At 46.2% G+C, this 23,978-nt stretch overlaps 1 protein-coding gene across 2 annotated transcripts in view; it reads right to left on the bottom strand.

The window, feature by feature from the left end:
- The window catches only part of PPP2CA (protein phosphatase 2 catalytic subunit alpha), a 36,755-nt gene extending 13,378 nt beyond the window's left edge, over positions 1-23,377 (bottom strand). The window contains exons 1-2 of one of the 2 annotated variants that reach the window (XM_068277920.1): positions 22,893-23,377; positions 1,183-1,392 (exon numbers count right to left, since the gene is read on the bottom strand). In XM_068277920.1, coding sequence (XP_068134021.1) covers positions 1,183-1,392; positions 22,893-22,994 — 312 coding nt within the window. In that variant the 5' untranslated portion in view covers positions 22,995-23,377. Of the gene's footprint in view, positions 1-1,182; positions 1,393-5,574; positions 5,654-22,892 lie in introns of those variants that run through there. The other variant, XM_068277918.1, reaches the window with a different exon arrangement.
- Between the last annotated feature and the right edge of the window lie 601 nt (positions 23,378-23,978).

Raw genomic sequence — 23,978 nt, 5'->3', positions numbered from 1 at the left:
CTATCAGACATGTTTAGCTCTGTGTCTGGAGAGAGGTTTTAAAGGACAACTGAAATGAGAAAATTTTCTTTTAAACAATACCAGCTGCCTGGCAGCCCTGCAGATCTATTTGCCTGTAGTAGCGTCTGAGTAACAGAAACAAGCATGCAGCTCATCTTTTCAGATCGAACAATGTCAGAAACACCTGATCTGCTGTATGCTTGTTCAGGGTCTATGACTAAAAGTATTTGAGACAGAATCAGCAGGATAGTCAAGCAACTGTTATTGCTTATGCTGGGAATACACGTTAAGTTTTTACTTTAGATAGATGGGTTCGATAGATAAATTCCAACCTGTTGGATCTGGTCGATTCTACTTTCGTTTCGATCCTCCTCATTCAAGTGAATGTAATTGATAAGAAAAGATAAGGAATCGAGAGGAGAATCGAGCAGTGAATCGAGAGTAGAATCGAACGAAAGCGAAAACGACGGCAAAAACGAACGCAAAAACGCATCGTGTATTCCCAGCATTAAAGTGGATCAGAGAAACTTTTACTCATTGCATAATTGTGTTCCTTTCATATAGTTTACAGGGCATTCCTTAAGCCAAATACTTTGTTTTAATACTCGTATTCCCTATAAACTAAACAAGCCCCGTCCACATGTTTTCAGAGAGCCAAGACATTTTCTGACAGTAGCAAGTGCTCATGGGAGCTCAGTCTGGGCAGGAGGAGGGGGAGGTTTTACTAGCCAGAGATTTCAGAGGCAGAGGGGAAGGGGGGGGGGGGGGGATTAGGTTTTTTTCACATGCTGAGTGCTCAAGATGCAGATAAGCTTGCCTGTTTGTAATGTTTACAAACATAGCTGCTGTCATTGTATCACAGGAAGAAATAATCATTCTATTGAAGCCGGTTTCAGCTAGATTTGCTGTGTAAGCCATCTAAACTTTAGATAAGATATATAGACAAGTTACTTGTTAGTTTATTTTTTCATCTCGAAGCCGCTTTAAAAGGAAATAAATATGGCAGCCTCCACATACCTCTCGCTACATGTCCTTTAATTGTAGACTTCGCCTAAATTATGTTCATGACATGAAATGTAACCTTTGCAAAGAGTATAGTGGGCCTCTAAAATGCACTATGTGGCCTGAGAATTCTCCACAATTGAATAAGACCAACTGCACATATGCACAGATCACACTTACCTTCAGTCCAACTAGTAATGTTACTGTCTCCACTGAATAGTAACCTCTGTCCACATAATCTCCCATAAATAAATAATTTGTGTCTGGTGATTTGCCTCCAATTCTGAACAATTCCATAAGGTCATGAAACTGTCCGTGGACATCTCCACACACTGTGACCGGGCATCTTACTTCTTGAACATTTGATTCCTTTGTTAGAATTTCTTTTGCCTGTAGAAAAAACAAAACAAACAAACGGTTAGTTGATTTCCTAAATTAAAAGAAAAATTAAAGGTCACATCTGTCAACTTATCTCGATAAGTCAATTACTTTCACATTATAGCCTAAAATAAAATTTAGCCATGAAAATTTCTCACAAGCAAGGTCTATACTTTCGAAGGCATGCAAAATATTCAAATTAATGTACTGAAAAATCTACAGTTAATGGTCATACTGTACCATGAAAGCCAATAAAAACTTTAAAGATGGGAACATATGTAGACTGTACATACCATTAATCAGACAATCTTAATAAATTAAATAAAAATATACGCAATCCAGGGGGCAAAAATGTTTAAGGTTACCAAAAATATATGCAAAAAATAAAAAATGAATGAATACATAGAATGGGGGAAGGAAAAAAAAAAAAGCAAAAAAAAAAAAAACCACAGGGGGCCAATGGACAAAGTATATGTTGAATGGGCCTTCTCAATATTCAGAAGTGCTTCGCTCAAGTGCAATTTTTTTTTGCAATTAAACAATCAGATTTCGCTAAGTGTGACGGATGCCACACTTAAGGTGCCCATACACTCGTCAGATTGGCAGCAGACAGATAAGAAATGCATCTGATGATCTATCTGATGCATTTTTAGAACATTTTTTACCAGAATAGAATTCCAATAGATTTCAGTTTGAAATCTGTTGAAATTCGATCTGATGGCATTTTTTTGCCATCAGATTTCCATTAAGGCCAATGCAAACTGATAAGCAATCTCATCAGATCGACCTAAATTTTCCACCCTGCAAGTTCGATGGAAATCCATCGAAATCGATCGAAATCGGCCGTCGATCGGTCGATTGGCCAACCGATTTGCGATCGATCGATCGACCGCGATCGATCGGTCGGCCAGAAAATCGGCTGAGTGTATGGGCTGCTTTAGAATTATTTTTGGTACACATTGGCATTGGACATAGCAAACATTATTGGGTAAGGTGCCAGGTGGGGTGGGGGGGGCTTGTGTTTGAGGTAGTGTAATCATAATTTACTGTCAAAAGAAAATGGCATGGAGGAAAGAGAGAAGGGGTTAGGAGAACAATACATGAGCTAATTAAAAAACGTACTCCGCCTCAAAATTCTAAATTAGTAAACAAAAATGCATAATTTTGCATTGATATCACACATACAGACATCTGCAAGATGCTCTGACCCCTACAACCTGGGCAGAGCAAGTCAGGCAACAAACACACAGAAGGTTTAAACACTGCCAAGTGCCTTCTACACAGCCAGTGTTATATTAACACTCACAACTGATTGAAGGCCTTGCTTTTATCTTTGCCATTAACACTGAAGAAACACCTAGCACATGAATGCTCACCATGCAGCTTTGGTGTTATACAGGATGTTTAAATGTCTTTGCTTAAAAAAAGCCCGTACGAAATTTGTACATTCAAACAGCAAGTTTATTTTAAAGGTTTTGGGTTTTCTTTACAGGTGGGTAAATCCTTTAAAATAACTGACCTCCACATTTAGGTCCAGTTCACACAGGCGCTCGGGAAGGACGCGCTTAGCAAATGCTAAAAGGGATACTGTAGGGGGGTCTGGGAAAAATGAGTTGAACTTACCCGGGGCTTCTAATGGTCCCCCGCAGACATCCTGTGTTGGCGCAGCCACTCCCCAATGCTCCGGCCCCGCCTCCGGTTCACTTCTGGAATTTCTGACTTTAAAGTCAGAAAACCACTGCGCCTGCGTTGCCGTGTCCTCGCTCCCGCTGATGTCACCAGGAGTGTACTGCGCAGACACAGACCATACTGGGCCTGCGCTGTGCGCTCTTGATATCAGCGGGATCGAGGACACGGCAACGCAGGCGCAGTGGTTTTCTGACTTTAAAGTCAGAAATTCCAGAAGTGAACCAGAGGCGGGGCCGGAGCATCGGTGAGCGGCTGCGTGGGCACAGGATGTCTGCGGGGGACCATTAGAAGCCCCGGGTAACTTCAACTCATTTTCCCCCAACCCCCCTACAGTATCCCTTTAATGCTTCTTTGCAAACAAGCAGAAGCGTTTGGCATCATTACCATCTGGTAAATTCATCGCACAAAGCGCTCATCTCGTCAGCGACCAGGACTAAAGACACAGGCTTGAGGCTAGTAACACACCAGGACGTTGCGTTTAGGGGACGTTATAGGGCACATAACGTGCCCCTAACGCAACGCCTGGTGCTTTCTGCTGTGGACGTCGGAGTGAGCCGCGTTGTGCAGCTCACTCTGGCGTCCGTGATGCGTACTCTTGGACGCATGCGGCATCACGTGGTCCCGCCCGGCCAATTGCCGCACAGAGCGGCAGCTTCAGGAAGTAAACAATGCACGTCACTGAGGGCAGTGAATATTAATTAGCCATGTGCCCGGCCGCTCTCCCCTCCTCCCCAACATGACTGAGCATGTGCAAACAGTCTAACGCAGCTTAGCCGCGGAGAACGCACAGCATGCAGCACTTTGCTGCGTTACAATGTAACACAACGTGGGCAGTGTGAACAGCCCACTTGTGTTACATTGCTGTGCGTTGGGGGGAGCGTTACAGGCTGCACTAACGTGCGCCTGTAACGTCCCTGTGTGCAAAAAGCCTGAGAGCAGGGATGAGCTTTGAATGGATTTCAAGTAGCTATCTACTCAGAATAGTTGATTTGAAACGTTTATTATCGCACCTGTATTTTCTCCCCGTGTCTACGTGGGTTTCCTCCGTGCACTCCTGTTTCCTCCCACATCCCAAAAACATACAGATAAGTTAATTGGCTTACTCCTAAATTGGCCCTAGACCAGTGATCTACAAGCTTGGCTCTCCAGCTGTTAAGGTACTACAAGTTCCACAATGCATTTGCCTATATGAATCATGACTGTGGCTGTCAGACTCCTGCAATGCATTGTGGGATTCCTAGTTCCTTAAAGGGAACCTTAAGGCTGCTTTCACAGTGGGACGTTACAGGCGCACGTTAGAGCAGCCTGTAACGCAGCCCACCGCACAGTAATGAAGTCAATGGGCTGTTCACAGTGCCCACGTTGCGTTACATTGTAACGCTGCACGTCAAGAGAACGTACTGCAATCAGTATTTTATACGCGGCTAAGCCGCGTTAGACTGCTTGCACATGCTCAGTAATGTTGGGGAGGAGGGGAGAGCGGCCAGGCACATGGCTAATATTCACTGCACTTTGTGACGTGCGCAGTGTTTACTTCCTGGAGCGGCTGCTCTGTGCGGCGATTGGCTGGACCACGTGATGCCGCATGCGTCCAAGAGTACGCAGCACGGACGCCAGAGTGAGCTGCACAATGCGGCTCGCTCTGACGTCCACATCCAACACCACCAGGCGTTGCGTTAGGGGCACGTTATGCGACAGGCGGGAAAAAAAAAAAAGAAAGACCTAGAGCCAGTTTTTAAACGGGCTTGGGTCTACTAGTTAGCTTATAATCTAGCCAGAGATGGCTACCTTTACCTCTGTATCTACCCATCTCTCATTCTGTCTGATGTTATATTTAAAGTGGTACTGCAGCGAAAAACTAAAATTGAAAATATATGCAAACATATACACATAAGTACATTTTTCCAGAGTAAAAATTAGCCACAAATTACTTCTATAATGCTGTCACTTACAGTAGGCAGTAAAAAATCTGACAGAAGTGACAGGTTTTGGACTAGTCCATCTCTTCATAGGGGATTCTCAGCAAGGCTTTTATTCTTTATAACTATATTCCCTAAAAAGGATTTAAACAATGATGCTGGCCAGCTTTCCTGCTCGCTACACAGTTTTTTGGCAGGTGGACAGAGCAACTGCCATTCACGAAGTGCTTTTGAAAATATATCCCTGAGAATCCCCTATAAAGAGATTGACTAGTCCAAAACCTGTCACTTCTGTCAGATTTCTACTACTTACTGTAAGTGTCAGCACCATAGGAGAAGAGTTATTTATGGCTCATTTTACTCTGGAAAAAATGTACTTATTTGTATGTTTGCACATATTTAAAATGTTACAGTTTTTCACTGTAGTGCCCCTTTAAATGACACTTTGCAGCACACACAACTGTTTGTGTGTTAACTGAAGTTTCCAATTTCAACATGAAAATCACTAAAACAATATAATGGCACTAGCAAAAGTAATTAGCTATATGGTTACTACAAGAGGTAACAGGGTGGAAGGGAGCTGCACATTTGTACACAGCGTCCTGCTGCTCATGAAGTGATTACATGTTCCCGATACACAGTCTCCAGGACCAGCACTCCCCCCGCTCATGCGAGGCCCTGCGGGATCGCTGGAAGAGCGCAGGATACGTGCCGGGGGCGAGCGAACACCCGCGGGCACGCGCGCTCTGCGCATTCCAACGGTGTGGGCGGGCCGGGGAACAGCCGCCATCTTAGGAGCCGCAGCCATAAGCGGCACAGTGCGCTGGGATACGGAAGCCTGTAAGGCCAGCGATTGTGCAGACAGCGAGGCCTGGGCAGCGGCAAACGGGTCTGCTCAGCGGAACCAGACCGACGCCGGGTGTCAGCAGCCGAGCCGAGGAGGCGGCCAGGAATCGCTGTTGCCCACTACTGACCATAGCAAAGCACACAGCCGCTTGTAGTGCATGAGCGCTGGTACTACGGCTCGCTGTACAGATAGGGGCGCATCCTAACATACGCTGCCAGAGAGCGAATGGTTCCTTTTAGGGTGAGGGCAGCTCCCTGAATAGTAGATGGAGGCCGCCATCTTGATTCCTAAGTGGCCTAGTAGTCATGGTGATGCCTGGAACAAAGCATGCATCAAGGAGCCAAAAACCCAATCTGCATGTGGGTCCGAGGCCATAGACATGCAGTGCATTCACCAGAGATCTATTGCCATTATATTTAAGCTATGGGAGGGGGTTATGGGATTGCCTGGCGCATAGTACTGTGTTGCATCAGACATGATAAGGGCCTGTCCACACTTAGGGCCCTTTAACACTAGCAATCGCAAATCACCTGCGCTTGCGATCACACAGGTTTCTTTATCCACTGTCAGCGTTCTGCTTTACCGCCGTCAGAAGTGCAACGCGATTGCGATGAGAATCGCGCAGGACAGCGATAGTTTCGGCAAAAACTAATTGCGATCGAAGCACCGTAGTGGAAAAAGAGCACCGCGATTTACATGTTATCGCGGTGCTCTAGCGATTAGAAAACGGCTGCAATGCGCTTTTTAAATCGGATCGCAGCCAGTGGAAAAGGGCCCTTACGTCTCCATCTACTCAGCGCAGATGGCAGTGCGATCATAACGCTGCTGATCCCATTCATAGACCGTGATGGGATCAGCTCTGCGCTTGCAGGCAAAACGCAGGCAGCAGTACAAAAGCGCATCGTACTGCTGCGCAGATGTGAATGGCAGAAGGGCTGTCTACGCCCTTCTGCCGGTCCTGCATGCCACCACATCATACGTGCTTCCAAATGCGCACGGAGGCACGTATGATGTGAACAAGGCCTTAGAGCTGATCACCACTTTCTATGGATGGGATCAGCAGCAGGTAGCGGCGCAGATGTGAAGGGCCGTCTACGCCCTTCTGCCGGTCCTGCATGCCACCACATCATACGTGCTTCCAAATGCGCACGGAGGCACGTATGATGTGAACGAGGCCTTAGAGCTGATCACCACTTTCTATGGATGGGATCAGCAGCAGGTAGCGGCGCAGATGGTGTGCGATCGTACGCGTTGTGTTCTGATCGCATTGCCATCTGCACTGGTTAGATGAGAACAAGACCTTATGCGCTGCACTGCTGATTACAGTGCGATCCACAAGGACATCAGACTGCACACTGGCTAATGTCTCCAGTCTTGTGCTGGAATCCACACTGCTTCATGCTTTTGGGGCCAGTTTCCACAGGCTTATTGCCAGGGCTACTGGGAGCTGCGTCTGATTCTGCTGTGTAGCTGCAGCCCTGATCATTATGGGCTCGCTTCCATCTGCACGATTTTAGCCACGCTTTTGGATATGCAGAGCAACACAGCACGGTGGCGTAGTAGTTAGCGCTCTCGCCTTTGCAACGCTGTGGTTCAAATCCCAGCCAGGTCAACATCTGCAAGGAGTTTGTATGTTCTCCTGTATCTGCATGGGTTTCCTCTGGGCACTCCAGTTTCCTCCCGCACCCCAAAGACAGACATAAGTTAATTGGCCCTAGACTACGATACATACACTACACAATAAATAAGACTATGGTAGGGATTCAATTGTGAGCCCCTTTGAGGGACAGTAAAGTGACGAGACAATGTATACTCTGTACAGCGCTGCATAAGTTGTCAGCGCTATACAAGTACTAAATAATAATAAAAGTACTAAATAATGCACTGTGAGGTTTCCATATATGTAAAAACAATACTAGGTAGGCGCTAATAATGCAATAGATTTAATATGCAAAATATACAATGAAGTAAAAACTGTAGCATACGTTAAATGGTCACTCATACACACTTCAATCACAACCACTGCCCTGCTGCAGCAGAAAAATCTAAAAAACTAAAAACTGAAAGAAAAAATGTATGAATAAAAATGGTGCAAATTAATGCAATGAGGTAATAAAGCCCAATGGATTAATGGATGGAAATAACGGAGTATTATCCAATAGTGGTAGTAGGGCTTAGTAATCTAGTGATAAATGTCACAATGATCAAGCATGCAGAGGTAAATAGCAGCAAAGATGGAATTGATGAATGTTCCAGGAAGTGGTAGTTACTCACAACCTCCGTTGATGTTCCGTGTATCAGTCCTGGAGCCGCTCTATCCTGTCCGCCCCGGCCGGCGGCTGGGCAGGAGAGACTGAGACCCGCTGTTTGGCTGGTAAGTAACAGCAGAGTCGGGCAAGCTAACCCGGCTTCAGTACGGATATACCAGCGCTTGGTGTCCGGAAAGTCTTGCCGTAATCCCGAACTCCACCAAGTAACGCTGTTCGTGCTGGATGCACCTCCTTCCGCGATGGTGCTCGTGACGTCACTGCAGCCTGGCCTATCGCGATAGGCCAGGCTGCAGTGACGTCACGAGCACCATCGCGGAAGGAGGTGCATCCAGCACGAACAGCGTTACTTGGTGGAGTTCGGGATTACGGCAAGACTTTCCGGACACCAAGCGCTGGTATATCCGTACTGAAGCCGGGTTAGCTTGCCCGACTCTGCTGTTACTTACCAGCCAAACAGCGGGTCTCAGTCTCTCCTGCCCAGCCGCCGGCCGGGGCGGACAGGATAGAGCGGCTCCAGGACTGATACACGGAACATCAACGGAGGTTGTGAGTAACTACCACTTCCTGGAACATTCATCAATTCCATCTTTGCTGCTATTTACCTCTGCATGCTTGATCATTGTGACATTTATCACTAGATTACTAAGCCCTACTACCACTATTGGATAATACTCAGTTATTTCCATCCATTAATCCATTGGGCTTTATTACCTCATTGCATTAATTTGCACCATTTTTATTCATACATTTTTTCTTTCAGTTTTTAGTTTTTTAGATTTTTCTGCTGCAGCAGGGCAGTGGTTGATTGAAGTGTGTATGAGTGACCATTTAACGTATGCTACAGTTTTTACTTCATTGTATATTTTGCATATTAAATCTATTGCATTATTAGCGCCTACCTAGTATTGTTTTTACAGTTTTATCTTCAAATCAGGGGTCTTTGGGATCACCCCTCTCTAGGTAGAGCAGCTGCTAGTTCCTTAGGCGCCACACTTTACAATTGTTTCCATATATGTGTTGAGTCACTGCAATATCGCAACGCATAGTTGCAAGCATTTCTGTGCATTAGCGCTGCAATCCCATTCATAACCCATCTGGGAGAATCGCCCTGCAACAGTGCCGTGCATAGCCACAGCCACCTGCATTTCATGCAAAGAGTGGAAACAAGGCAAGGCTTAGGATACAGCTGCGTAAATCTGCAGCATGCCGCCCCAATTCGTTCTGGATGGCAAGCCATGCTTGACGTGCTTTCTGGATGGCAAGCCATGCAACACAGGCAGCTTTAACATGGTACAACAATTTGCTTTTTCTTTTTCAACTGAGCTCACTAGGATATAAACCCCATTATAGGTAACATGCTTGCACCATCCCTCTTGCAGCCAGAAGCACCTCTCCATAACACAGCTAACCCTGCACTGAGTCATTGCCTGCAGCTGCCAGTTTCCATTCACTTGCATGTCGGGAACACCCCCTTCACAATGCAAACTGCATGGGCAGCGAGCCGCTGGGATAGAAGAGGAAGCAGCTCTCACGCAGTAATTGTGGTAAAAAGAAGAAGGTCTTTAGCCTACAAAATTTATGAAGCCAAAGTATGGCTCCCAGCTGGCTTCTGCCAGAACAGCCACCCCTATACCATCCAAACGCCATTAATCCTGAGGGGCAAGTGGAAGCTTTGCCACACTTCTGTAACAAATGACATTTCATCTCACTGACACCACAAATCTCCTTCCCGATAACCATTTGAAACCTCTTTCCCATCTTGTAAGCCTTATATAAACCCATCCTTCCTGGTGATCCCCAAACTCTAGCAGGTACTGACTTCTACATGGCATTTTTGTTTGTGGCTTCAAATCCAGTCTCCAACTCACAAGTTTCTTGGGTGCCAAATGGATATGGAAGCCAACATGTTTATTCCTTTAACTAATGCACATAATCCCATTAGTATTTTCAGGGGTCTGCTGCAGGGGGGGGGGGGGAGGAGAGAGAGAAGGGACTGGGATCAGACAGCGGCACACAGATGCATGTCATTAAGCATAGAACATGCCTTTGTGTCCCATTTGTATTACAGAAAAAAAGGAACTCGTTGGGTACACGATAAACATGGCAAATTCTGAAAATGTTAATTGTAAATATTAAAAGCATTATAAACTACTTTTCATAATGAAAATCCTCTGCATGGATAACTGCAGTTTAAAGGACCACTGTCGTAAAAATCTTAACATTTAAAATACATGTAAACACATACAAATAAGCATGTTTCTTCCAGAGTAAAATAAGCCATAAATAACTTTTCACCTACAAGCTGGCACTTATAGTAGGCATTAGAAATCTGACAGAACTGACAGGTTTTCAGCTAGTTCTCTCTCCATAAGGGAATCCCAGCAAAGGCTTTATCCTTTATAACGACACTCCTTGAAAAAGATTTATGAAATGATGCTGGCCAGCCTCCGTACTCGCTGCACACTTTTTTGGCAGTTGGACCATTCACTAAGTACTTCTGAAAATAAAGAGAACCCCCCATGACGAGATGGGCAAAGATTTTTGCAACAGTAAGAACTTTATGTTTACTGCTTAAAGAGAACCCGAGGTGTGTAAAGAATGTTATCTGCATACAGAGGCTGGATCTGCCTATACAGCCCAGCCTCTGTTGCTATCCCAAACCTCCACTAAGGTCCCCCTGCACTCTGCAATCCCTCATAAATCAGGCTGAGGCTGTGTTTACATCTGTAGTGTCAGTCTCAGCTGCTCCCCCGCCTCCTGCATAGCTCCGGTCCCTGCCCCGTCCCTTCCCTCTAATGAGCAGGGAGGGAAGGGATGCAGGCGGGGACTGGAGTTCTGCAGGAGGCGGGGGGAGCAGCAGACTGACACTATAGAGATAAACACAGCCAGCTCTGACAAGCTGTTTGTCAGCAGCGTGGCTGTGATTTATGAGGGATTGCAGAGTGCAGGGGGACCTTAGGGGGGTTTGGGATAGCAACAGAGGCTGGGCTGTATAGGCAGATCCAGCCTCTGTATGCAGATAGTATTCTTCAAACCCACCTCGGGTTCTCTTTAAAGTTGAGGTCTTAATATTACTTGCCATTAGCATTAAGGTGGTAAACTTTGTCAGATTTAAGCATCCAACCGCCTTATGAGCAAACATTTTTTGTAATGTAATGCAAGGTTTCTGGGAAATCTAGTGTACCATCTATTCTTCCACTTTTGCCTCAGTCACACGACTGGACTGATCTGATCCGCCCAACAGCTGAATTTACACCAAAAGAAAGTTGGTACTGCAGTTTCAAGTTGTATTTCACCCATGAAACAGGTATTCAGACTAACACTGCTTCTATGCATGTTTATTTACTTCCGATTGCTGTTAAAAATAGCTTTGTTTAGTTTTTAAGTTAGGCTTTGACGGTTCCTGGTCAACCAAAATCAGAGGTGCATTCGCTCCTGCGCAAGGCTATTTAGTGTCAGTCAAATTACACATCTGGAACAGTCATAAAACTTGATTAATGGGCAGCTATAAAGCTGTGACACCGCAAATACCACACACTGACCCAGAAACATTTAAAGTGAACCAGAGGTGAGTGATAGGGAGGCTGCCTTATTTGTTTCAATTTAAGCAATATTAGTTGCCTGGACGTCCTGCTAATCTTCTGCCTCTAATACTTTCAGCCATAGACCCTGAACAAGCAGGCAGCAGATCAGGTGTTGTGACATTGTCAGATCTGACAGGATTAGCCACATGCTTGTTTTTGGAGTTATTGAGTAGGGATGACCGGAACCAGCAAATTCCGTTCCGCCGGAAATCACGGATTCCGTCGGTGTTAAATTCCGTCGTTCTGAAAATTCCGCCGGATTTTTACGAATTTCCGCGGAATTATGGATTCAGTCGGGAAAAAAATTCCTCAGGCGGAAATTGCTCATTCCGTTCGGTCGGAACAGAATTGCTTTTTCAATCTGGCGGAATTCCGAAAATGCCTGTGAAATTCTGCCGGTATCCTTTGATGGTTTTAAGCTGAAAATTCAGTTCAATGGCATCAAGTCCTAGTGAGCTCATTTTTCTCTTGGGTATATCACAATGGTACATGCTAGGCTGGCTTCAGCATGTAGTGTTGGTGGTATAGCGGATAAGTCAGTTGCCTACCACACACTGAGACCTGGGTCCAATTCCCAGCCATGGTGAGTTGGTTTTTGACACGCTACAAATCCTTAAAGAGAGTCTGAAGCGAGAATAGATCTCGCTTCAGACCTCATATATAGCAGGGACACATGTGCCCCTGCTAAAACGCCGCTATCCCGCGGCTTAACGGGGGTCCCTGTCCCCCCAATCCCCTCCGTAATGCGGGGGAGCGCTTCCGCATTGGGGCAGGGCTAACCGCCGCAGCCCTGCCCCACGCGCGTCTGTCAGCGCGTATCTCCGCCTCTCCCCCGCCCCTCAGTGGAGGGGTGGGGAGAGGCGGCGATGCGCGTCTGACGCGCTGGGAGGCAGGGCTGCAGCCATTAGCCCTTGCCTCCAGGAAGAAGAAATAAGCAACCAAGTCTGCGACCAAGGTTTGCGGGGGGTGGGTTGGGGGTGAAGGGACCCCCGTTAAGCCGCGGGATAGCGGCGTTTTATGAGAGCTGAAGCGAGATTTAGTCTCGCTTCAGTGTCTCTTTAAGCATGCTACTTTTTCTCGTGGATTGATAATGGTACATGCTAGGCTGGCTTTAGCATGTAGTATGGTTGGTGGTCTAGGGGGTAAGTCAAGATACCTACTACACTGAGACCTGGGTTCAAATCCCAGTAAGGTGGCTTTTTAAAAACTGCAATTCCCTACAAGATGATGGAGGATACAAGAGGATGGATGGATGGAGGATACAAGAGGATGGATGGATGGAGGATACAAGAGGATGGATGGATGGAGGATACAAGAGGATGGATGGATGGAGGATACAAGAGGATGGATGGATGGATGGAGGATACAAGAGGATGGATGGATGGATGGAGGATACAAGAGGATAGATGGATGGAGGATACAAGAGGATAGATGGATGGAGGATACAAGAGGATAGATGGATGGAGGATACAAGAGGATAGATGGATGGAGGATACAAGAGGATAGATGGATGGAGGATACAAGAGGATAGATGGATGGAGGATACAAGAGGATAGATGGATGGAGGATACAAGAGGATAGATGGATGGAGGATACAAGAGGATAGATGGATGGAGGATACAAGAGGATAGATGGATGGAGGATACAAGAGGATAGATGGATGGAGGATACAAGAGGATAGATGGATGGAGGATACAAGAGGATAGATGGATGGAGGATACAAGAGGATGGATGGATGGAGGATACAAGAGGATGGATGGATGGAGGATACAAGAGGATGGATGGATGGAAGATACAAGAGGATGGATGGATGGAGGATACAAGAGGATGGATGGATGGAAGATACAAGAGGATGGATGGATGGAGGATACAAGAGGATGGATGGAGGATACAAGAGGATGGATGGATGGAGGATACAAGAGGATGGATGGAGGATACAAGAGGATGGATGGATGGAGGATACAAGAGGATGGATGGATGGAGGATACAAGAGGATGGATGGATGGATGGAGGATACAAGAGGATGGATGGATGGAGGATACAAGAGGATGGATGGAGGATACAAGAGGATGGATGGAGGATACAAGAGGATGGATGGATGATACAAGAGGATGGATGGATGATACAAAAGGATGGATGGATGATACAAGAGGATGGATGGATGATACAAGAGGATGGATGGATGATACAAGAGGATGGATGATACAAGAGGATGGATGGATGATACAAGAGGATGGATGATACAAGAGGATGGATGATACAAGAGGATGGATGATACTAGAGGATGGATGATACTAGAGGATGGATGATACTAGAGGATGGATGGATGATAGAGGATGGATGGATGATAGAGGATGGATGGATGATGCAAGAGGATGGATGGATGGATGATGCAAGAGGATGGATGGATGATGCAAGAGGATGGATGGATGGATGGATGATGCAAGAGGATGGATGGATGATACAAGAGGATGGATGGATGATACAAGAGGATGGATGGATGATGCAAGAGGATGGATGGATGAATGATACAAGAGGATGGCTGGATGGACGGACGGACGGACAGATGATACAAGAGGATGGATGGATGGGGAGGAGGAGGAGAGAATTTTTTCTCAATTCCAGAAAATTCAGCGGAAATTAAAAAAATTCCACGGAATTCCGTTTGATAGGTATAGCAATTCCGTTCCGACCATCGGAATTGACCTAATTCCGGCCGGAATCCAGCGAGCATCCCTATTATTGAGACACTACTGCAGTCAAATAAATCAGCAGGGCTGCCAGGCAACTGGTATTGTTTAACCTCCTTGGCACACCGATCGCCGCCGCCCCGCGCTCGGTCGCCGCTATCTGTCGCGCCGCGCCCCCCCCCCCCAGACCCTGTGCTCTGCCTGGCCAATCAGTGCCAGGCAGCGCTGAGGAGTGGTTCGGGACTCCCAATGACGTCCTGACGTCGGTGACGTCATCCCGCCCCGTCGCCATGGCGACGGGGGAAGCCCTTCAGGAAATCCCGTTCTTTGAACGGGATTTCCTGATCGGAGATCGCCGAAGGCGATCGAAGCGGGCGGGGGGATGCAGCTGAGCAGCGGCTATCATGTAGCGAGCCCTGGGCTCGCTACATGATAGAAGAAAAAAAAAAAAAAAAACTGCTACGCTGCCTCCTGGCGGAATTTTTAATACCGCCAGGGGGGTTAAAGGACCACTATCACGAAATACTGTAAAATTTAAAATGCATGAAAACAAAAAGTATATTTCTTCCAGAGTAAAATGAGCTATCAATTACTTTTCTCCTACATTGCTGTCACTTACAGTAGGTAGTAGAAATATTACAGAACTGATGGGTTTTGGACTAGCCCATCTCCTCATAGGGGATTCTCAGGGTTTTCTTTGTCTCCAGAAGCACTTAGTGAATAGCAGGTGCTCAGCCCACCGAGTAGTCGGAAGAGTTTTGTACCGACTCCACAGCCCTGGGAATGAAGGGAGAGCTCAATGGGATCCAGAGCCTTCCCTCTCCATAGCAAGGTATCTCAACTTTTTTCTTACTATAAACTTGCTTTGCTTTATATATAAAAAAAAAAAAAAGCACTATCCTGTGGGTGAAAAGTATCAGGAGACTACACAGCACCAAGGTACAACTGGTTTAAAACTTCCATTGTTCATTACGTGTGTTGACAGATGCAAAAACATATCGGGTAAGGGACCGGAATGAACAACACGAACCTCAAGCCTACGTCCCAAACAAATCCACCTTTAAAGAGGAACTCCAGTGAAAATAGCATACTAAAAAAAGTCCTTCATTTTTACAATTCTGTATAAATGATTTAGGGCCCATTTCCACTAGGAGCAGTGCGATGCGGCTACATACCTGCATCACACAGCGGGTGTCCTGAAACACATGGACGGCAATGGAACAGTTTCCATTGCATGCATGTTATGCGGAGCGATCCGAGAATCTGCAGCAGGCTGTAGATTCTCGCACAGCCGCATCCCATCTCCTCCAGTACACTTCCGCATCGGGAGATGCGGAAGTGATGCGGTCGGCGGTGGAAGTGATGCGATGCGGCTAGGTAGCCGCATTCGCATCACTTAGTAGTGGAAACGGGCCCTTTTCCACTAGAGCGATTGCTGAATCGCAAAATCGCTAGTGATTTTTAAATCACTAGGGTTGTTACTTTATCATAGAAATGAAAAGTATTTTCTACTACAGTGACTTCGATTTGGAAATCGCAATCGCTTTCTGGAGCGATTTTTACAATGATAATGCAATGCAAATGAAAATCGCATAACAGAATTAATGAAGAATCGCAATCGCTGGCGTTTGTGATTGCGATTGCTAGTGAAAAAGGGCCCTGAGTCAGTGTTTACCCATTGTAAAATCTTTTAAATCCCCGATTTACATTTTGACATTTATTACTTGGTGAAATTTTTAGTGTTGGCAGGTGATGTAGCGGCTGCATGTTTTTTGGGCAGTTGGAAACCGCTGTAAACAGCCATTTACCACAATGCAGCAAGGTTCACAGACAGGAAACTGCCAAGAGTACGTACGTTTCTTGTGGGAGGGGTTTCACCACAATATCAGACAAACAGCACCCCCTGATGGTCTGTTTGTGAAAAGGAATAGATTTCTCATGTAAAGGAGGGTATCAGCTACTGATTGGGATGAAGTTCAATTCTTGGTCGGAGTTTCTTTTTAAGGCCATCCTTGTTAATGTCTTGGGTTAGCATATTTATTTTACTGGCCAGCCTGTAGCACAACTTCCTGGTTGAGTGAAGCCAACTCCCTGCTTCCCCAACTATTACATTAGGTCTATCAGTAGATGCAAGCTTGGTCACAATGTGTAAAAACAGAGCAATAAGCAAGCACTGAGTTCTTAGGTCAAATGATAGGACATTAAAATAGGTAAATATCCCCATCACTTTTCTAGAAGCCACAATCTAAAGGGACACTTAAAGGGACACTTAAACCAAAAAAAAAAATGAGTTTTATTCACCTAGGGTTTCCAATAGACCCCTGCAGCTGTCCGGTGCCCTCGCCGTCTCCCTTCGATCCTCCTGACCCCGCCGGCAGCCACTTCCTGTTTCGGTGACAGGAGCTGACAGGCTGGGGACGCGAGTGATTCTTCGCGTTCCAGGCCACAATAGCGCCATCTATGCTGCTATAGCATATATCATATAGCAGCATAGAGGGTGCTAATGTGTCTGGGAACGCGAAGAATCACTTGCGTCCCCAGCCTGTCAGCTCCTGTCACCGAAACAGGAAGTGGCTGCCGGCGGGGTCAGGAGGATCGAAGGGAGACGGCGAGGGCACCGGACAGCTGCAGGGGGCTATTGGAAGCCCTAGGTGAGTAAAACTCATTTTTTGTTTGACTTAAGTGTCCCTTTAAGCCAGAAAAAAAAAAAGAGCTTTACTCACCTGGTGCTTCTACCAGCCCCCTGCAGCAGTCCTGTGCCCTCGCAGCCACTCATGGCTCCTCTGGTCCCCCGCTGTCCGCTAGTTTCATTTTCGCCGACAGGACTGGCCACGCGTATCACTCACTGCATTCCCGACTAATTAGCGCTATTGCAGGCCGCAATGCGTACAAAAATTCGCGTTGCCGCATATCTATGCGTTAGTAACGCGCATCTTTGTACGCGTTGCGGCTCGCAATAGCGCTTATTGCAGTCGGGAAAGCGGAGACAGCTACGCGTGGCCAGTCTTGTCGGGCCTGTCAGCAAAAACGAAACTAGCTGGCAGCGGAGATCCAGAGGATTAGTGAGTGGCTGCGAGGGCACAGGACTGCTGCAGGGGGCTGGTAGAAGCTCCAGGTGAGTAAAACTCATTTTTCTGGCTTAAGTGTCCCTTTAAGAAGCTTCAGTCATGAATGTAGTTTTCTGGCTTTAACCACTTCAGGACCAGACTTAAACCCCCTAAAGACCAGGTCATTTTTTACAAAATGGGCCACTGCAGCGCGCGATCTCCTGCAAAATACCCCCAGGACTGCACGCTGATCTGCGTTAGGCGTTCCTGGGGCTGCCGCCGCATCCATGCCAATTGGCGGAGTGGCCCTTAAAATGTTAAGGTCAGTTCACTCAGTGGTGTGTGATAATGCATGAACATCAGACAGTACATAGAAAACTGTCTTACCTTCTCACTGTGCCCTGCTGTGCAATGCAAGATGCATGCAGGGCTGTGGAGTCTGAGCAATTTTGGGTACCTGGAGTCTGAGTTGGAGTCAGAGTTGGTGGTTTCATAAACTGAGGTGTTGGAGTCGGATGATTTTTGTACCAAATCCATAGTAAGTATTAGACTAGTATAAGACTAAGGAGTCAGTCATTTTGGGTCGCTGGAGTTGGAGGTTTCATAAACTGAGGAGTCGGATGATTTTTGTACCGACTCCACAGTCCTGGATGCATGCACTCCTCCACTGTCCCATTCAGTACCAATATATTAAATATCACAATGGCAGAACTGCAGAATCGCTAAAATGCTGGGAGACCCCCGGATACTTTTTCCTGCCCCCCAGTCGGAAAAAAATTCTGGGGAGAACACTGCTACGCACACACCACTACATGTATGGGCACCTCCACAGCTGGCACCTTTTGTCTTCTGTTAATAAAGCACCTGAGAATGTATTACTGGCTCCTAGACTGTTGAGACCAACTCCTAAATTCCACATTTCTTTTATAATTTTTTTTAAGCAAAGCACATCCAGGGCTGTGGAGTCGGTACAAAAATCATCCGACTCCAACTCAGTTTATGAAACCACTGACTCAGACTCCAGGTACCCAAAATTGCTCTGACTCCACAGCCCTGAGCACATCTGTAGTGAGGTAAAGTCAGATACTTGCTTATGGCGAGGGAAGGCTATGGGTCCTACTGAGACTTCCCTGTCCCCTCTTTATTCCTCTGCTGTCCCCACTGAAGTTACACCGCCTTTGGAACCCCTTGGAAGACCTCAGAAGCACTTGTGTCCCGAGTGCTCCCAAAGACGGGCAACTCTGTATTGCTTGCATTTGCTCGCCCAAGTGCAGTACGGAGCCACCACCTGTCTTCAGGAGCACTAGGAGACACGATTGCTTCTGAAGCCTTCCAAGGGCTCACAGAGTTGTATTCAACCAAGGGGATGACTGCACTGGAAAGAGGGGAAAAGGAAGGCTCAGTAGGATCCAGAGTTTTCATCCTCCATAGGTAAGCGTGACCCGTTCCCACTTTAGTTTCTACTTAAAGTGAACCTAAACCGTACTACATAAAAAGTTTCACTTACCTGGGGGCTGACGAAGTAAGAGAAAAGCTCGTACTGCACCTTGTATGAACGCATACAAGGCTGCGTGGCCAGGGTCATGCAGGCGCAGTGTCAACAAAGTCTAAACAGTCACGGCAAGGGAACGGAGGATAACTGAGGACCAGCATGGGAACAGATTAACAGCAGGTAAGTGAAACTTTACTTTTACACGGTTTAGGTTCACTTTGTCAGTTTTTCTTCCTCTTCTCTTTTAGCACTTCACGTATGCATAATATACAGTAAATAAGTAAACATACTATAAGTTACGGGGGGAAAAAAAGACCACTTTACTTACGGTAAAGTCTTTTCCAGTAGTCATGAGGACAGCACCCCTGGATGAGACAAGTCTCATCCAGGGGTGCTGTCCGAAATGACGTTCTGGGAAAAATAGATTAGAAAAAAGTCAACCATGTTTAATGTAGATTTTAAATTATGTACCTGTAACAGTGAAGAAACTGGTATAAAAATAGCTTAGCCATTAACAATTCATGCTTTTAGGGAACACTGCCTTTGCTCTAGTTCTCAAACATGCCCCAGTTTTAATATGACTGGTTGCTAGGCGAGCAGCCCAATAAACATCCAGAGGAGTTGAATGAGCTCTCACCCAGCATTCATCTGTATGCACCAAAGCTGGCTGTCAACCATTACACAATTATCTGCAGCGTAAGATAATCCAGACCAGTAATCCTACATAGCGAAACATCAGGGCTCAGGCAGGGAGTTTCAATCATCCTTCAATTCCAAATCCAACTTCAGTGTGTCATAAGCCAGCACCCCTGAGTTTCAATCATCCTTCAATTCCAAATCCAACTTCAGTGTGTCATAAGCCAGCACCCCTGATGTAATCTCGGCAGTGGTTACAACCTCTTCACAATACTACTTCCTGTATATGTGACAAAACAAACCATGTACCCGGGAGAGGACACAACTAGCCTTTATGGAATACAGTCCCTACTAAAGTCATCAAATACTAAAATCCCAATTAAATGAAGTTTAAGCGTCAAATAGCACAAGAAATGAAAAGGCTGCACTTATAGGTAGAGATGGCCTGAAAAAGAAGCTTGCGAAAACTTATTCTACAGGATACCTGTGGTAACTGGAACGTTGAATAGGGCTTATCTGGTTGGGGAATATAGTCAGCCCTCTGAATCGGATTAGGCCCCTGCAAACTTTGTGTTGAACCCAGGAGCCATAATTGCAGTGCAAAAGAAACTGCCTTGTCAAAGTTCAGATCACCTCTCAAGCCATTTGTATAAACACAGTAAAGTTACAATAGAAATAAAATAAGGACTGTACCAATTCTCTAGGGAATGCCCCACTGTGCTACTCATGAGAAAGGTGATCTAATAAGCCAGACGGGCTCTGATCATTTGTTTGGCACATCCCCAACAGTGACAACCATACCAACGAGAAACCAGGGATGCATAAGGCAACAAACTGCAATTCTACCATTCATTGTGTGGAAGGATCATACACCTCCAGTGTACTCATGCTGCAACCTCCACTATATCCTGCATAAACTGGTGCCAAACGCAGCAAGCCAAATAAATGCCTATATCATTACTGCAGTCACAGAGCTCTCCCTTCTTGCAGTTTCTTCATCTAGTTTTATTCAGGATGTTAAAAGCACAATTACATCATAGTAGAGCTACTGTACTAGGAAATTCGAAAGGAAAGCTTAAAGATACAATAGATTGCATCCTCTAATACCAAAATACAGTATTACATTTTCAATATACATCATCCCAATATTTCATCATTTAGGCTGATAATATACTCCAATATGTAAAGTGGAGATTTCAATGCCGGTTTTAGTCTATAGGATCTAGAAGGCTGAACTTTACACAAGGCTAATCAAATCCAGGAACTATTTTTTTGAGAAGCATGATCAATCAAGTTGCTAGTTTATCACTTGCCTCAGAATGTGTAAAATTCTGGGTCAGCCTCCACTAGTTTCAACAGTGAGTCAAATAACTATTTCAATGTAATACAACATGTCCAAAGATTGATAATAGATTTAAAATAAAACATTTAAATGATTTGCGTTCGTTAGAAAGAAAACCGACATGAAGGTGGAAGAACTCGCCCATCTAAAACCTGACTGGATGCTATGAGCAACTGCTATTTATATTTAATTTTACAGACTTCTTAACTTCACACCATGCCAACACCAAGCTCTGAAAACCACCATTTAAACATGTATGCGTACATTTATGCGTACAATCGAGTCAGGGGGTATTTCAATCAAAAGGCATCCACTAATGTACAATTAGACAAATGGTATTGGATAAAAATAACCCTTGACACCCCAAATCAACTGAACAATTCTAATCGCGATTGTTTGGCTGAAATTAAGTTGATGGGAAGAAAAGTTTCTTATGCCTGGTACACACCACACAATTTCCCACCAGATTTAGGATCACATTTCCAACAGGTCCAATCTGATTTCCATTCATTTTTCTAATAGATTTTGCAATCACTCCTGAACAAAATTGACCAGAAAAAAAATCAGAAATGATGAATGCGCCCTGAAATCTCAAGAAATTGCATGGTGTGTACCAGGCATTAACCACTTGCCGACCACGCACTCATACCGCGCGTCGGCAAAGTGGCAGCTGCAGGACCAGCGACGCAGTTCTGCGTTGCCGGCTGCAGGCTAATTAATCAGGAAGCAGCCGCCCGCCCGCGCGCCTGCTTCCTGTCAATTCACGGCGGGGGGCTCCGTGAATAGGCGGCCCGCAGGCTAAATGTAAACACAAGCGGAAATAATCCGCTTTGTTTACATTGTACGGCGCTGCTGCGCGGCAGCGCCGTAAGGCAGATCGGCGATCCCCGGCCAATCAGCGGCCGGGGATCGCCGCCATGTGACAGCCTGTCACTGGCTGCACAGGACGGATAGCGTCCTGTGCAGCCCAGATCACCAGGGGGGACAGGGAGGAGAGGAATCTCGCCGCGGAGGGGGGCTTTGAGGTGCCCCCCCCGCAACACCCATCAGGCAGGAGCGATCAGACCCCCCCCAGCCCATCATCCCCCTAGTGGGGAAAAAAGGGGGGCGATCTGGTCACTCTGCCTGCACCCTGATCTGTGCTGGGGCCTGTAGAGCCCACCCAGCACAGATCAGCTAAAACAGCGCTGGTCCTTAAGGGGGGGGGGGGGGTAAAGGGTGGGTCCTCAAGAGTTTAAACCAATTGAAATGGATAGGCAATACAGCTTAGGTCACTGATGGTGAAATCAATTTTATTTCTGATCAATCGGGCAAGTGGACAGGGTAAAGGGGCCCATACACTGGTCAATTTCAAACATCGATCAGAAATCAAGCCAGCAGCAGATCGACCTACATTTTCCATCCTGTCACATAGATGGCTCATAGAGTTGCATTGGATCCAATGCTGGGAATACACGGCTCGATTGATCATTTCCAACATGTCCAATCTCCCGCCTGATCAATTCCACGCTCGATTTTGCATAGGGAACAATGGGAAAGGATAAGAACAAATGGAAGATAAGAAAACTGCCCACATAATCGCAAAAAACAATTGGGCGCAAAATCAAGTGGCAAAAATTGACCCGTGTATTCCCAGCATAATGGTCTATTGCATTTAGATCAATTTCCAATAGATTCTGAAATCTATTGTAAATCTGTCCCTAGTATGTGGCACACAGATAGATTCCTGTTAGATTCGACTTGACAAGCATCTGACAAATCTGATGGTCAAATCTGCTGCAAATCTATAAGTGTATTGCCACCTTAAATCTACCATACAACCCTACCCATTCATTTTGTACAAGGACCCACATGACCAACATCTACAGTACATCCAATGGACTCCTCTGGCCATATAGAAGGTGGTAAGATCCGGGCAATGTATGGGCAGTTTAGGCTTTGGTATGGCTGGTATAGAGTGGAGGAGGGTGGGGAAAGGCCCGCAGGACAGACCCACCTTCTCACACAGGGTCTTCACTTGGCTCTCAGTCAGCTGCTTGCATTCATTGAGCTGCTCGATCCATTGATCCAGCTCCTTGGTGAAGGCCTTTTCATCCATGCTGGAGGTCTGCAGACAAGCGCCGAGCACCGGGGCCTACCAGGCCGGCCGGGGATGAGCAGCAGATCCGGAGGGGAGGCCGCACTCGCTGGGGGTCGCTCCCTTCACACCGGCGGGGCGAGCTGTCCGGAGCCCGGAGATGCCGATCCAATCAGCCGCAGACGCTCTCGGGGTAACGAGGCAATGTAATCCGCTGCGGTCAGCCGGCGCGGAGACGCAAATCGACTTTCTGCTGTGATTTAAACTGAAATCTCCCCTTTTCTCTCAGCGGAGCGCCCGGCTCGTCGCCTCCCAGCCTCTCCTGTGCTATGTAATGGCCGCCGTGACGTCACGCACCCCTCCTTTATGGCTGTCACTCCTCCCAACGCTCCGACATTCTCTCCCGCTACGCACGTCACTTCCTTCTCTCCGCGCAGCGCTCGCCCAAGGGTTTCATTTACCAGGAGCCAGCACGTTCCATGGGTGGGTCTGAAGACGTCAGCGCGCAGTCGTCTCCCAGCCGCATACTAGTTCTGAGCAGCAGCAGAGGTTGTAGCAACCAGATTAGATGAGAGATGAGGTCATTGCGTGGTCATTGCCTTGTATTCATTGACTTTCAGGGTTGAACAGTTGTATTTACACACGTCTGAAGAACAATAACTAAGGATTACCTAATCCATTCAGTCATTTCTTAAAGTGAACCCTTGGTGAAAATAAACTGATGAGATAAACAATTATATTTATCCTCCTACTCCTAAAAATGACTTTTTTAGTCATCTCAGGATTTTATTTTATTTTTAAACATTTAGAAAGTAGATTGAATGTTTTGTTGTCTCTGCTCAGCTGCAGTCTATTAAGTGTCCCTAAATGAAAATATATGAACTATATTGACCCTTTCTCTCTCCCTCTGCTCTCAGAAATATGTAAAGAAAATGTATTTTACTAGGAAAACTTTTATGGCTGTAATATATTCCTGACAAGACAGAAGATGTCACTTCCATCCTT

The sequence above is a fragment of the Hyperolius riggenbachi genome, chromosome 3 (assembly GCF_040937935.1).
Source record: "Hyperolius riggenbachi isolate aHypRig1 chromosome 3, aHypRig1.pri, whole genome shotgun sequence".
Taxonomy (NCBI): domain Eukaryota; kingdom Metazoa; phylum Chordata; class Amphibia; order Anura; family Hyperoliidae; genus Hyperolius; species Hyperolius riggenbachi.
Note: the sequence above shows the minus strand (reverse complement) of the source record. Positions and strands in the feature narration are given on the sequence as shown.